Here is a 17,455-nt window from a genome sequence, read left to right on the forward strand (position 1 = left end):
TTTGTTTCATGTGAATGTTAGTCACAACTACGTTTTGGTTATCCAACGTGAAGTCTACGAGGTATGGGTATTAAATAATGAGACTGCGCGCCTGGAGGGCGCCCTAGAGGGATGGTGGGAAAAACGAATAGTGCGTTTGGTAGCTTGAAGTGTCTGCTATAAACGTATGAAAACGCGTTTTTGTCACTACAGTAGTTTGCGAGCAGCAGTGGTTTGAATGGAACGTGGTTTGTAGTGCGCGTCGGAAATCATGTGTGACAAAAAAACACGAACAACAACGCACCTGCCCATAACGCGCTGTTAGTGATGCAATTTTTAGCCGATAAGGGCATTCCAGTGCTCGAACATGCCCCGTACTCGCCTTCACAAAAGCCTTCACAAAAGAATAGTTTCAGGCAGAGATGTCAACCTTCCTGATTTTTCAGGATTTTCCACACTTTTTGGCTCGTATCCTGACATCCTGAAATACACTTCGATTTTGCCTGATTTTTCAAAAGTGATCCTGATTTTTTCTATTTTATATCACAATAAAAAAGAATCCTGGTTCAGAACTGTCAGAATAGCCTACATAAAAAGCTCTCCGGTTCTTCCTTGTATAGTGATTGCTCTTTCTTTCGTTTATTATTTATTATTACGTATTAATATTTATTTGAATGCTTAAAACACGTAATGCGTTTATTCCACCTGAAAATCCATTATGTTATTCGCTTCACAATGACAGAAAATGAAACCGTCAACGCCAATTGAATGGATGAACATTGAGAATAATATTGCGAGATCTTTTTTTCTCTCTCTCTCTCTCGCTCTCTCCAGAATATTATGTCAAGATTAAAGAGTTATAGATATTTAACAGTTTTTTTTGTAAAGTATATAATTATAAATTATTCAAAAACCGTAAAAAATGTATCACATTCATTGTCGTAGTCATAGTATCACGAACCACAATACTAATAATGCATAGTTGTGGAAATGCCTAAAAAAGTAGAAGTAGAAGTTTGCTCAAGTAAGGTTCAGGTCTCTACAAAATTCATTCAAGGGCAAGAACTTCGCTTCTATGGACAGCATAAAAAATACCTTGAACATTTTTCGACGAGAAAGCCAACATGATATATTTGGATATAATTTTAGGACTGTATGAAGCAAAAATGTATGTCTGCCTATGAAAATGATGCATTTGTTCTCCTAAAAATCAGCACAAACTTTCCGGACACCCCAAAATGAGCTATCCTGATTTATCCTGATTTTTATTTTCATTTTCCCTGATTTTTGCAAATTATAGTTGACAACCCTGGTTTCAGTACTGCTTCGAACAATGGAAAAAACGTATGGAAAGGTGTGTGAGGAGCCAAGGGGAGCATATCGTTGTACTGTATTTTTTTAAATATAACCCTCTCTCATAACCAGTATCGTTATTTAATAGCCATACCTCGTAGTTTTGAGCATATCGACTGGTATCTTAACAATAACACGTGCGATGTTGTCTTCAAGTGCTTGAAGACATGCTGATTTATCGGGTTGCACAAGAAATTTGGCATACCCTCACAAACGCAGTCCAATGGACAATGGTCCAGGAGATGCATTTAAGGCAGTATTCTAGTCTAGAAATTTGGAAAAAATAAAAAATAAATTCCTTCATATCACTTTAGTTTAGGTATTAAAAAAGATACTCTAGAAAGGACATATCAAAAAACCTTTTATTTTCCGAGTTAGAGCCATATTAGTGATGCGGTATCTAACGTGGTACGGTCATAACAATGAACTTCAAACGCGTTTTTCTCGAAACTAGTTTTTTAAAACTGGCGTACACGATATCTCAAGTTCTACTGATCCGATTCATATCAAATTTATATGGATACAATCTGAAGGCATCTCTCTATCGTATGAACATCTAAAAAATTATATATTTTAAATTTTACTATTTTTAAAAAATCAGGACGTAAACAAACGTTTTAAACCGCATTTTGTTTTTCAAATGGCCGCCATTTTGTCAAAAAACATGTTTTTGACTTGTCCGAGGTTCATGCGATAGCGGCATTTTTAACTGATTCAGAATCTGTTCGATTTTTTTGTTTCAGATAACCAGAAGAGCTGGAATCGTGTACACCATGGCCCACCTTTTTTTGTTTCCCCCACACTTCATCAGCTCTTAACTATTCTCGTTACGAATATTTTTTCTCCATCAAATTTTTGGTTTATTGTTAAAAGATAGATAAACAAATAGTGATATAATATATAGTAAACGTGTTCTTTGTTATATTTTTACGAAGCTCGAAAAAACGTCCGAAATTCGTGTCTCTACACTAGAATATCCCCTTAAGTGGAAATTAGCATGTAGAGCTTGACGGCTATTCTCTAGACAAAATCTGTCTTCGAAAAAGTTATTACATATGATAGAGCGCCTATTTCCATGTTATCAAAAATAAGGTGACCAAAATTGTCGATGAAATAAAAAAATATAACTTTCTTATCTTTATAGATAAGAACATAGTTCGACAATGTTGTAGTCCCAGTTATTAGAGACGAAGTTTTTTTTTTATCTCTTGAAATAACCAATATAGTGCCTTTTTTTTCTAAGTTACGTTCGAGTCACTACTAAAAAAACGGATTTTATATTCTAACATTTATATTTCAAATTCTACATACAAACTGTCCTCGAAAGATTTTTAGAACATACAAATACAAACATTTTGCGATACAGGACTTGTCTATATCTTAACTTCACTCAAAGTTATTGATATTATGCAGAAATTGTCTATATCTCAAGTTCACTCAAAGTTATTGATATTTATTCCCGAAAAAAAAACTCTCTCTTCAATTGCTTGTCATTCCTTCTGGGGCAAACATAAACAAAGTTTATTGGCGGCATTTGAAAGAACATAGTTCACTCTACATGATTTTTTTTATCTCTATTATAGTGACTTTCAACGCTTTTGGCTGGTTCGTCACTTTTTACTCCCATTTTTGGAAGAATGTCGGGAGTGAGTATTGAACTCATGACCTTGGCGTGAGAGGTATGGATGTTACCACTACGCCAGATCGCCTCCACTAACACTCTACATGATGTGTGATTTAGAAAGATATGTTTTTTTCGTGTTTGAGTAAATTAAAATTGGAATCATGCGGTTTTGGGTGAAACCCCATCAATAACATTGAGCAGGATTAAGATATTGACAAATTCTGCATCGCAAAATATTGGTATTGATAAGCTCTAAAACCATTTTGTTCATGGTTACCCTAATGCAATTTAGTTAAAAAACAACTTTGTGGCAGATATTTATTCTTAAGACAAAACCAGTCTTCGACAAAGTTGTTACATATGATAGAGCGCTAATTTTTATGTTATAAAAAATAGGTTGACCAAAGCTGTCGATGAAATAAAATTTATAACTTTCTTATTTTTATAGCTAGAGATTAACATAATTCGACAATGTTGTAGCCCCAATTATTTTAAATAATTTTGTAGAACAAAGCTTTTTTCTATCTTTTAATATAATCTATTTAGCGCTTTTTCCTAAGTTGCATTAGGGTGACCATGAAAAAGCGGTTTTTTACTCTAACTTTTATATTTTAAATTCTGCATCAAATGTGTCTCCATACGACTTTTAGAGCTTATCAATACCAACATTTTGCGATGCAGAACTTTTTAATATCTTAATTCTACTCAAAGTTATGATGGTTTTTAATCCAAAAATGCATGGTTTTAATTTTAATTTACTCAAACACGAAAGAAAAAAATTGTTTTCTAAATCACACATCATGTAGAATGAACAATGTTCTTTCAAATGCCGCAAATAAACTTTGTTTATGTTTGCCCCAGAAGGAATGACAAGCAATTGAAGAGAGAGTATTTTTTTGGTAATAAATATCAATAACTTTGAGTGAAGTTGAGATATAGACAATTTCTGTATCGCAAAATGTTTGTATTGGTATATTCTAAAAATATTCCGAGGACAGTTTGTATGCAGAATTTGAAATATAAAAGTTAAAGTATAAAACCCGTTTTTTTAAATGGTAACCCGAACGCAACTTAGAAAAAGGCGCTATATTGGTTATTGCAAGAGATAGAAAAAAAACTTTGTTGTACAAAGATGTCTCAAATAACTGGGACTACAACATTGTCGAACTATGTTTACCTCTATCTATAAAGATAAGAAAGTTATATTTTTCTATTTCATCGACAATGGTCACCTTATTTTTGATAACATAAAAACGAGCGCTCTATCATAAGTAACAACTTTGTCTAAGACAGTTTTTGTCTAGAGAATAACCGTCGAGCTCTACATGCTAATTTCCACTTAAATGCATCTCCTGAACCATTGTGCAATGGCGTCAAATCGTACGATCTTGGCGTCCAATTCATTGGTATAAAACAGGCGATGAGTTGCTAACCAAATTAATTGTGAAATAGGTTCATCCTTTCGTGTGCTGTGTCGTATGTGGCACTCACTTATTGACCCGATTTAGCTCGTGTATTCTTTCACTAGGTGTCACAGTAATGCGAATCGTTAGTAACAGATTTAAATTCACAGTGTTTCTTAGAAGTCCCATTTCACGATGACCTGTAACACTTCCAATGCAGTCTAATGATTGGCATCGTCCAGAAAAATTCCTGTGGCCCTCAAATGCTCATGTCCGAAACTTCGTCGTAGAAATTTATCAGTTTGAAAATCAATGTTTTCAGTTAGTTGTTAGATACTGCTAACATGTGTCTTGCTTGAATTGATTTAAAAATGTCGGCTATTCCTTTTGACGATTTTTATCGCTCTTGCTACCCCCAATGCCTTTCTGGAACAAGAAAAATTACCAGTGCATTGAGTCTGGTCGCAACGTTACTCAGAAAAAAAAATCTTTGATTTGTAAATAGTTCTGCGCCTGATCTACTTCACGCAGTACAAAAGTACAGATAACACAGGAATGTGACCAAAACCAAAACTATTGGAAGAAAGGGCCATGCATTTACTTCATCTATTACTCGAGTTCTCGACAAAAGGATCTCACAAAACTTCAATGGCTGTGATCAGCCCAACGCAGTTCGCATAAATTGATTACACAACATTAAGGGAGTATTCTAGTGTAGAGACACGAATTTCGGACGTTTTATCGAGCTCCGTAAAAATAAAACAAAGAATATCTTTACTATCTATTATATCATTATTTGTTCATCTGTCTTTTAACAATAAAATAAAAATTGGACGGTTAAAAAACATTCATAACAAGAATAGTTAAGAGCTGATGAAGTGAGAGGGATCGAAAAAAAATTTGCGTCATGGCGTACACGATTCCAGTCCATCTGGTTATCCGAAACAAAAAAATCGAACAGACTCTGAATCAGTAAAGATACCGCTATCGCATGAACCTCGGACAAGTCAAAAACATCTTTTTTGACAAAATGGTGGTCGTTTGAAAAACAAAATGCGGTTTAAAACGTTTTTTCTTACGTTTCCCGATTTTTAAAAAATAGTAAAATTTTAAAAATATTATTTTTTAAAGGTTCATGCGATAAAGAGATGCCTGCAGATTGTACCCATATAATTTTGACATGAATCGGTTCAATATAACTTGAGATATCGTGTACGCCAGTTTGAAAAAACTAGTTTCAAGGAAAACGCTTTTTAAGTTCATTGTTATGGCCGTATCAGGTTAAACAGCGCATTTCTAAAATGGCTCTAACTCGGTAAATAATAGGATATTCTAACTCGGATAGGATATTCCTTTCTAGGCCATATTCTTGTATGCCTAAACTACAAAAAATAGGAAGGATTTTTTTTTCAAATTTCTAGACTAGAATACTCCCTTAAAATGAGCACTCCATTGAGTTTGTGACAATCATTTTACCATCACACTTGTGTGGCTCACGAACGTATGCTATAAGTTGAACCTGCGAAACGAGTAAACAGCTTTATCAGTTCTTATCAAAAGTGTGTTGTCCTCCTAAGTTCGAAGAATGGTCTACAAACCCTTGAAATTTGGTTTTTAGACAAAATCTGCAGTCCTCCATTTGAACTCGACATGGTTGGAGCGTTGTTACAAATTGAGAAAGGCATTTCATGAAAGCTGAACAGTTACTCTCCATTTGATAAAGGATGCCTTGACTCGTATCAGGAATCTTTCTCCCATCCCAAACGAAAAGAACCCAAGAGTGATTCTTCTACATGAACATTTCCATGGTGAAATTCCTAACTAAATAATACCACTAATCACTGAGCAAGGGCCAATGAACTTTCAAGTGTGAAGACACACATTCCCCCCTGCCACACCCCTTTGTACTGTATGACGAGCTTGAGACCTTTCTCAAAAGAATCGCACGCGGCACGCACCTGGTCTATCGGTATCTCGTCCAAGATCTTGGAAATGCGCTTCTAAAATTGACGTTGATTTTAACGTTTTTCTCGATAGGTTGGAGCTTCCCATGCCTAGATACGCCCCCCCCATACCATCACCTACGCAGCGCTCTGGGACCGCGGGATGATTATATAGGACGGGGGAGTGTTGGCCAACGTCGGCGCCCATAGCTGATAATTTTGGACATTGTGCATTGTGCGACAAAGAGTTTCTTATAAAAAAAACACGAACTCCTGACCTGTGTGCCACGAAAGTATCAATTTGGCTCTTCTTCGCCGTAGCCTTCGTTACCCCGTGAACCTTGTGTTTCTTGTACGGCTGGTGTCCCAGGTCCTTCGTAATGATGGTGTGGGCAGTCCCGATCGACACATCCAGGTCAACTGCGCTCTTCCGGATCGAGCGGTTCATTTTTCGACGAACCCGCTTCCTCACCACCTTTATGGCTGCTGGCGTCCTCGCCAAACGCGTCCGTCCGGATCTCGCAAGGTCCTTGGCCAAGCTCTTCTCCCGGTACCGCAGATGGTTGTATAGATGAAATTCTCCTTCATCCCGTGGGATTTCAACCGCCGGAACATGTCACCGGGTCGCTCATCTCTCGCAAACAACTTTACTACGACGTCGCGGTATTTCTACATCGTGCGTGGTGAACGAAAAACAACAAATGACAGCAAGTCGACATCTTGCGCGTCGGATAGCCAATATATGCGGCTAAAGCTTACACCAATCCCAAAACACAGAATACCAGATCCAGAGAATAGTCGTATTCTTAGTCCTTTAAGACTAGCAGCATTTTCAATGAGATGTTGCTCAATCGTACGTTTTTTTCTCAAATCACATACACCAACACTTCTTGAATGGCCTTAACGTTCCCTGTGGAACTTTTGCCGTCTCAACGTATGCATTAATTAGCGTCATTAATACTTAGTGGAGATTTCTTAAGCCAATAAAAACACACCTTGAATGTATTCCGAGGGGCAAGCTCTAGAATACGCGTGACCACAGTGCAAGTCGAAGGAAATTTCTTTGACGAAAAATCCCCGGCCAGAACGGGAATCGAACCCGAACACCCGGCATGATAATGTGAGACACTAACCACTCGGCCACGGGTACACTATGTTAACAACAACGCTGTGAGCCTTGAAAAGTCGAGTTATCGCAAAAATAATGAAAATTTGTTTGTTTCTATGAAGGAGAGAGAGAGTAAAAACGACACACAAAAACATCACTTTTATTCCTCTTGTTCGTCATGATTCTACAAATATCCACTGCACAATGTTTCATTGTACTCATATTTAGCGGGAACTTCAAAAAAATTCTCTTTTTAATTCATAAGAACCTCACTGAAAATAGCGTTTTTACATGGATGTGGAAGGCAGTTGAATGTGAACACAAATATTTACGTCACGATTCGAGGAGTAGCTATGTCAACGCATGGTATCACGCACACTATGCTCGCAAACTCTACCATCTGCTACACCTATAATTCCTGCTCATGGGTGCGCACCTACACAACGATGAAAAGTTGTATTCGAACCTATTGAACACCCTAAACAGTTCTTCTTCTTCTTAAATGGCACTAACGTTCCTAGAGGAACATTGCCGTCTCAACGTAGTATTACTTGCGTCATTTCTATTAGTTATTGATTGGGATTTCTATGCCGAATAATACGCGTTGAATGCAATCTGAGTGGCAAGTTCTAGAATACGCGTGATCACAGTGCAAGTTGGAGTAAATTTATTTAACGAAAAATTACCCCGCCCAGAACGGAAATCGAACCCGAACTCTCGGCATATTTTGACGCTAATCACTCGGCCACGGGAGCACCAGAAGGCCGACCCGACCAAACTCTCTTAGTATTTAGTCTCTTAGTATTTATGCCCAGAATATGCTGTACATATTCCTCGTCTGATGATATACTGTGTAATCAATGTACTGGAAAAAGGCAATGAAGATGGTAGAGTTTCGAGCGACATGGCATGCGTTGCCATAACTATTTCTTAAATAGTGACGTCAGTCGTTGTGTTTATCTTTGATTGCCCATCGCATCCACGTGAAAATGCTATTTTTTGGAAGTGATTTATCAATTAAAAACGTAATTTTTTTTAGAGTTCCCGCTGAATATGAAGCTAATATAATAGCTTGCAGTGAATGTTTGTGAAATCACATTGAAAAAGACGGATAAAAGTGATATTTCCACGTGTAATTTTCTCTCCCCCACGTTCATAGAAACAAACGAAGTTTCATTATTTTAACGTTATGAAGTTGATGTTTCGAAGGCTCTCAGTGTCGATGTGTATGATGTGAGAGAATAATCGCCAATTAATCAAAATTTCACCTAAAATGTTACTGCTTTCGAGAACTAAGTATACGACTGCTCTCTGGACCTTTTTACCACAAAAATAATCGAAATAAGTCACGATACAATTGTCATATGTTGAAAAACAAATAATTGAATGATTTCATGAGAATTTTGGCTGAAATTATCTTGCAACCGTGAATACTTTCAACATTGTTTTGTTTCTTCCATATACATTCCATATTGAAAGCAAATAATTACGACACGATATTTTGCTTTCCAGTACAGATATCCTTCGCCTACTGCTCCACCTCGATATGTACCTCATTGCTGTATAATGTAGCATATCTCATGTTTATACTTTTGTAAAATAATCCGTAAAATAACCTGCATATAATTCAGATACGTAAACTTACGCCAAAATGGTCGTGTTCCTAACAGCGGATCGTAATGGATCTTAAGACGCGTCCACATTACGCCAATCGGCCTTGGCCGCCCGGTAAAGCCGACTAATTGTGGACGTACCGCCCGGGCTTGCCGACGTGCCGAAAACCGATTCGAATCAAACCGAACCCAACCCAAAACAAGTGGGTTAGAGAAAGAAATGAAGAAAATTGTTTATGTTCCCATTAAGAATTATAAAACATTTTTCAAAATAAAACTTCATTGAAAAAAAATATTTTGAAAATAAAAACTCATGATTCCCAAAAAATGTTTTTTTTTATTCTGTAAACTGAAAGATGGGCACTTTTACAGGGAAAGAGTTTTTCCAACAACCACCTTTTCATGTTTTCTGAGAAAATTACTATTTAAGTTTAACTTTTGACATTTTTATGTATAAACTATAGCGATTTACATGTTCTTTTTCTATTTAAAAACATGTAAAGAACATGTCAAACGGGGGAATGTGTGTAAACACACACATGTTATGAGTAAAACATTATTTTATCAGGAGTCTCCATACAAAAATGCTATGTATACCAGAAACTATAAAAGATAGAATATTAATGCCTTCCACAAAAGTTCACATTTTAATAAGATCTTTAACTTTGTCAAATACGCTACGTTTTGTATTAAGCCACATGTCTTCAAATGTTTTTCAACATAACTTCTAAACACATATATTTTTACTTGAATGAAGTATTTGGAAAGGTTGTTGAAAATTACAAGCAAATTCATAAAATAACATAATATAACATAATACGAGGGTCACTATTTATATTTCGGGAATTGGCAACATTGATGTCATGTGAGTCCATCTGACGGTTCCATCGTAAAGTTTGACATTTTTGACGATATACGTACTCAGAACATTTTGTCATACGGACGCTATTTGTTTATTTTATATTTAGTTGAAAGTTTGGTCTCGGAAAAAAAATGGAACTGAATCGTGAACACTTTCGTGCGATGATTTTTTACGACTTTCGTGTTGTGATAATCAACAAGAGTGCGTCAATCAACTTAATTTGACTTTTGGCGATGAAGCTCCATCAAAAACCACTGTGTATCGCTGGTATAGTGAATTCAATCGTGGTCGTAGTTCGCTGTCCGACGAGTTTCGTGAAGGTCGTCCAAAATCGACTGTAGTGCCAGAAAACATCGATGCTGTGCACGAAATGATTAAGCAAGATCGTCATGTAACCTATTGTGAGATTGAGGCATCCCTAAGCATTAGTTCCACCAGCATATATGCGATTTTACATGAACACTTAGTTGTGCGAAAATTATGTTCACGTTGGATCCCACATAATTTGACAATCACTCAAAAAAAGGCTCGTGTCGATTGGAATAAATGCTTTGAAAATTGGTTTAAGCGCATTTAAAAGTGTATCGATCATCGTGGCGAGTACTTTGAAAAACAATAAAAATATATTCGCAGCTTAACTATTTGTTTTTGTTCCTATTCCCGAAATATAAATAGTGACCCTCGTATAACCTGACAAACATATTAAAAGAGCCTATTTACTATAAAAAAAACAATAAATTAGAAATGTTTTTTCAAATATCTCGAGAATGGCTCCATTTAGAAGAAGATTGATAAAGAGCTTTTTTATTTTAAAAAGTACATCAGGATTCATAATGTGGCTAAAAATGATTGTAAACATACAAATTTTTTTTCAAAAATTTATAAAATTCGATGTTCCACAAAGTTCGTCAAAAATAGTTTACCATCTTGCACTCCCATATTTTATATGGAAAAATAAAAACAAAATAAAAAATTTATATTTTTGATATTGCAAATTCAATTTTTTTTTTTTTTGAAAAAAGGGGGTCGCAGAATGAATTCCAATGAATATTTTGAAACTTGAGGACAATACCTGAAGCGTTACATAGGGGATTTCAAAAATTCGAAAAATTGCCAAAATGGCGACCATTTCTGTTAAAAATTAGTAATTTTTCATGAAAAATATCTGTTTAGAAGCTCATAAAAAATCGAAGGAATAAGATATCAAAAAACGAATATGTAACGCTTTATCCAATTAATTTTACATGCTGATAAAAAAATTTCAGCCAAATCGATCGAGTAGATTCTGAAATATCGATGCCACCAGCTGAAAAATCAAGGTTTCGAGTGAAACGCGTTTTAAAATTCGTACAGCAATACTATATCCCTTGAGGTGACCTCATACTTTTGGCTATCACTTTCCGACGAAACCAAATATCGAAAAATCCTTTTAGGAAATCATTGCTGAAGGCATAAGCTTCCCAAAAATTCAAATCAAAAACAATTTTTTTCGACCTTCCTGACCGGGGTCCCCCCTTAAAGCAGTAAATTGAAACTCTCCGTGAATTCTATTTGGTTACCGTAAATACGATATTTCAAACAACATTCGAACGCCCATCTTCTCACGAAATATATTATAAATACGTACAGGATTTACAATTGATTGAAATGAAATTGAATTGTAATCTCGAATCAGACCGGAAAAACGTGTTCATCATTGTAAACCGCTTTCAAGCGGTCAGTCAATCATATTCGTTTGTTCGAAGTAAATTGAATATCTCAAACTGGAAGCTGTCCGAAGTGATATATACACTGTTGCAAACTAGTTTCATATACTGGAGCACTGGTACGAACGATTGGGAAACCCATTAAAGATTGAAAACAAGATTCACTACTGCATAGGAAAAAGAAAGAGAATCCGTTAATCATCCAGTGCCGAGATCCCGAATTAATAACGTTTAATAAACGTTTTTCATAGATGAGCGTACATTGGAATTTAGTACTTAACCACTACCCATCCAGTCAATTTGCGAAAAAGCTGATCGCGAAGCCGAACCGATGCGAAAAAAATCTATATGGGTCAAGTTTTCCCTTTCTGTTGAACCCAGTTTTACGATAGCTGTGTTTGGCCGGATCGTAAATAAAACCAACCACTGACTGAAAACAAGGAGAAAAGCAAAAAAGTGTTAATAACTTTATGGCTAATGTTGAAAATTGATGTTTCATTCAAATTTCCAGCGCGTTCCACCGTTCCGATAGGTTTTGTGTGCCTGGCGGGCTAATTGCCCGCGCGCTCTGACAGGGCTGAAATTCCGCAGCCTAATCCAGGGAATCCATTAATTATACATTCCAGATGTGTTAATTAATTTGTGCGATTTGAAAGCAGACTTACAATATTTTTAGGCATCGAGCTACCGCACGAGTACTTCCACCCTTGCGTTGCGGAATTGACGATCTTCATGAAAAAAATATGAGCGAAAGGAACGAGGAATCGAGGAAAATGATCAAACGTGCCAATTTCGGAATAATCTGCTGATAAAAACATGACTGGATCGGGGCCACCATTGGGAGCACACGGGCTATTCAATCACGTATTTCGATCATCAAATAAGTTCATCGTTATGAGGCTCGATGGTACTTGTCAGCAGGAAAAATGAATCGTAATAGTAACAGTCGCAATTGACCCAAATATCCGCGAATTATCTTCTTCTGTGACACCATTCCAAGAGGCCGATCTCGTGACTACAAGTAATGCTAGACGTACCAGTCGCCACAAGATGCAAACTGTAATCATTAAACTTACACATCGCGAGTACTCCGACTGCAGCAAACAACCCGCGTGTCGAACGCATTTTAACGGGTTTAAAGCTATTCCGTCCTACTCCAGTTCTTACGCGGTTCCGTTCGTTGATCTCTCCACTGTACAACGTCTTCCGAGGCAACAACTAGCCCCTAGCCACCACTATCACTTTCCTACGATTTCTACTTTCACGACGCTGGAGTAGCACCGAAAAACGCGATCCCGCGCGATCCAGAACTTCACTTTCCGTGTCAGCTGGTGGCCAGCCCAGCGGCCCTTACTTGCTCTGTCACTATCCTCTCCTTAGTTGTCGATTTTTCACGCACTGATTTCTCCGCGACACCAAACACTATCAGGGCCAACCTTCTGGACAACAAGCGGCAGACCTTCAAGTCCCGTTTGAAATTCACTCCTCGCACTTCGTACTCCTCTTCCGTGTACCGTCCCGTTGGCGCACACACACACTCCAAAACTCTCCTTGGGATCCAGGGAGAGGTGATCCACACCGTTCAAAAGCTCGCAGAAGACTAAACCCAATCGCACGGTTGCGGGAAAATATGTACAAACTATGAATTAGGAAATGCTGCAGAAGCTGATCAGCGGTTCGCGGTTCGGCTTACTGCTCTCAAAGCTCCGATCTTTGTGCTCTCGAGCGAATTGAGATGAAAAAAGAAAACAGAAACTGCATGCAGTCCTCTCTCCCGCGAACTATACTTTCAGGTTGATGTTGTTCCATGGAGCATCCGCGGTGTTGTTCTGGAGATGGGGACGACAGAAACGTTACGATACAAACGTCGGAAAGAACATGATCTTGACCTTTCCATGCACCGAACGAGCGGCAAATCCGATTCAAACGATACAATCTGTTGAGCAAGGGAAAAACAAGAATATTTAGACGTTTCGGTGGAAGTAAACAAACGACCGCAGCCATTCGTTCGCCAAAGGCTTTATGTTTGGAAATCTCGAGACCTGTTTTGTAGTTTTGTTGGCGTGCTTTTATTAAACCATATTCAAGTACATTACCGTCGCGCGTCGCGGCAAAGTGTTTTACAGTCGAATCATAGATGGCACAATGTTGGCCCCTAGTTTATCGAAACAACGATCGTTGAACTTTGGCATCTTTGGCTGATGCCATATGCGATTGGCGGTGGTTTTCTATTTTTCTAATACCGTGCTTCGATAGAAGAAATGACGAAACCATAACACTGACATAGAAACGGGGCCTGTTTTGTGCGATGATATCGTGTTTTCGAGCGACATTTGTCCGTTGAAAATGAACCACTAAAAGTCGAGATTTCGAGGGTCACTTCTACGTTGGTGTTGGAAATGATCATTGATGAATGCATTGACATTTTAATAAATGAGAATAATTACTTTCTGAATTCGAAATTAGCTAAGCAGTCAGCGTACGATTGCATTTCCAGTACAGTTATGAACGTATTTTTTTATAAACACAAATGTTTTACTTCCATATGCTGCCATTCATGATACGATGTTTGCATTGAAACTGGTATTCAATTTGAACCTTCAACCTATAATTTTAAAATATTCTATATTGATTCTACTGATACTCGTAAATCAGCAACTGAGCAACTGAGAAAAACGCAATCAAAGTTTTCTAGCATATTTGTATAGCAGAAGCTGTAAGCATTTCATTTGACAATACACCTGGTTTTTCATAAGCAGTAAACTATTGTTTAATGAAATGCATGGTGGGATAGTTATGCCTAGAGTAACAAAAGGGGACAATTGAACTTGATATTGTTTTTTGAAAAGCTGGGAACGAACAATAGGTTTTTTGGTGTTTTCTGGAATGTTAGGCATAAAAACATCGTTTTATGAAGAAAAGTCTAAATTGTCAAGAAGTAACATGGGACAACTATGCGTAGAACGGCAATATTTTCTCTTGAAAATTTGAGCAGAAGTAGTTTAGAGTGTATTGTTTTTATCGCTGTCAGTTTTTCGAAAAACGGAAAAAATTGCGTAACCAGAAAAGCAGTCGCGAATTGATTTTGCGCAAGCACCTGGAAAATCCTCAACTCTCTCATCGGGGCATCAAAAAACAACTCGGAATCGTGCAGTCAACGGGTAGTCGTGTGATTAAACGTGATTAAACTTGTTCAAATTTTGCCTTTTTTTATGCCTAAGGCTGTATGTTTTTTTTTCACTTACTGCTCGACCCTTTCTTTCGACTTATTTTTTCAATCTCTCTCTTTATTCTTCGTTTTTCAGGCATAGACATAGAAATCTTAACTAAGTTCTACTAATAAAAATGACACAAGTAATACCTACGTTGAGATGGCAAAAGTTTCACTGGGAACGTAAGTGCCTATCCAAGAAGAAGATATGCTTATGTGGCCATTCAATGAAGTTCCAAACCGATATAGTGTTTCTCAGATTTTCGTGGAAATTGATTGTTTTGTTCCTTCTCCCAAAAAATTAGACCCGTTTTTCCATTAGGGTATCCATTATATTATGAATATTGAACGGAAAGTAAAAACATATTAGCTTTGAAAAATAATAACTCAAAACCAAAAAAAAAACACCTATCTGATTTTTGGATATATTATATAAGAAAAATCTCAGCTTTCAAGAAAAAATATTTTAAAAAATATAACACCCTGTATAACAACTCTGAAAAACAAATACAATCAATAATTACAAAAACAAAATCCATTTATTTCGAAGGCGTGATATTTTTTCAAAGAAGACTAAGCAAGGTTAGACTAGGCTTCAGCTGATATGTCGATCATCTGAATTGGTCCAGTAGTTCAAAAGTTATGAATTTTTGGAAACAGTCACTTTTGGAAAAGAAAAAAACAAATATTTCGGAGCACCCTAATAAAAAATTACATTACAAATAACTGAGAAATAATTGTAAGTACATGAGCCGCCGCTCGTGACGTCAATTTCGATCAATAAGAACTGGGTATTTCCGTTACGACATGGGTTGGGGCTAATATTTCTGAAGTACGAAAAGCCAGGCAAATTAGGGTAATTTGAAATTATAGCATAATAATAACAATTTTTGTGTGTGTAATTTTTGTATTATTTATAATCAACTCTAAAAACTATAATGATATGCGATCATTTGACCGCCATCGGTAGAAATAAATGTATATGTTTATGAAAATGTTTTTCGTCAAAGCAATAAATGAACGTTGAATATTCCATTGGGATTCTCAAAACTACTTTTCGTTTTGCGATCGTTATTTATTAAAGTATTCATCATCAAAGACGAAGTGGTATTTTTTGATTTAAACCAAATAATTTCTATATTGAAAGGTCCTACAGGGACGTTCTAGGAATCTAATAAAAGCTGGTTAATAAGGCTAATTGAATTGGTTATTGAGTTAACTGGCAAAAAAATGTTGGTCCAGAAAAACTTTGAGAATATAGAAATAAATCGACTGTTTATTTCTTCCCGATATTTTTGCATCTACACACACCAACATAAAAATATTTTCGTAGAATATTTCAAAACATGAAAGTTGAAACTTTAAAACGATGTACATTCCAATTTCATGTGTTGATTTTTCACGCAGTCACAGTATTTAAAAAATCACTTCAAAATTTCGACTTCGTATTCCGCTTCTCTAATTTTTTTTGTCGAGTGTACTAGGCAAAACATATAACATATAAAATAACAAATTGTATATGTTTAAATTCAAAATTATATGTCATCAAGTTATTGGCAGGACACCATCGAGTACGACACCATTATCGCATCGCCAAATAAAGTTCCAATACATTTTTGTACATTTTTCCAGCTTCAGAACCGATCTTTGTTAGATTGGAATAATCATTATGAGCAATGTTAATATGAACACATAACCCATCCTGCACGTGCTCTAAATCCTAATACATTTCTCACGTTGAGCAACTTTTGCAAGCAATTAATTCACATCTAAATAAAATTCCACGTTTGTAATATCTATGTCTTTTATCAAAAAATATTGAATTAGCAAAAAACGAATTAAGTTTTCGCAATTATTGATTGTATTCGTTTTTTGTTGTTTTCATGAACTAGACTAGAGGGCGCTATATTTTTTTAATATTTTTTCTTGAAAGCAGAAGGTTTTTTTACATAACATATCTCGATATCAGAAATGCTATTTTTTCGTTTTTGAGATATGATTTTCCAAAATTAACCGATGGTTCGAAAAAACTATTTGTTCACCTTTTTTCCATCACGAAAATTTATAACTTCTGAACTAGAGGACCGATTCAGATGATCGACATATAAAACTGAAGCTTATGAGTTATTTTTCTTTGAAAAAATATTACTTTTGGGAAAAAATTGATTTTCGTTTTTGTAATTATTGATTGAGTCAGTTTTCCATAGTTTTCTCGGTTAAAGATAGAGAGCGCTATATTTTTTTATATTTTTTCTGGAAAGCTGAGGATATTTAAATAACATATCTCGATATCAGAGATATATTTTTTTCGTTTTTGAGATATGATTTTTCAAATTTAACATGTTTTAAGTCTTTGTTCAATATTCCTATGTGACTAGACTAAACCTATTCGACTAGAATCCAGTCTTCCCACACGTGTGATAGGTTAGCTTATTGGCTTCAATTTAATATGTCGATCATCTATATCGATTCAGTAATTCAAATGTTATGAATTTTTGCAAAAAGTCATTTTTGGATAAAAGGGGAAAACTTATTTTTTGGACCACCTTCTTCTTCTTCTTGAATGAACGTTCCCTGTGGAACTTTTGCCGTCTCAACGTATTCACTAACTAACGTCATTTGCTAATACTTAGTTGAGATTTCTTAAGCCAAA

General features: G+C 36.2%; 1 protein-coding gene across 1 annotated transcript in view; it reads right to left on the bottom strand.

The window, feature by feature from the left end:
• LOC129774688 (protein Skeletor, isoforms B/C) overlaps positions 1 to 13,229 on the bottom strand; it is a 45,174-nt gene extending 31,945 nt beyond the window's left edge. Inside the window, exon 1 of the mRNA XM_055778541.1 lies at positions 12,668 to 13,229. Within this exon, the coding sequence (XP_055634516.1) occupies positions 12,668 to 12,716 (49 nt within the window). The 5' untranslated portion in view covers positions 12,717 to 13,229. The remainder of the gene's footprint in view (positions 1 to 12,667) is intronic.
• Positions 13,230 to 17,455: the final 4,226 nt, after the last annotated feature.

Source organism: Toxorhynchites rutilus, chromosome 1 (assembly GCF_029784135.1).
Source record: "Toxorhynchites rutilus septentrionalis strain SRP chromosome 1, ASM2978413v1, whole genome shotgun sequence".
NCBI classification, from domain to species: Eukaryota; Metazoa; Arthropoda; class Insecta; order Diptera; family Culicidae; genus Toxorhynchites; species Toxorhynchites rutilus.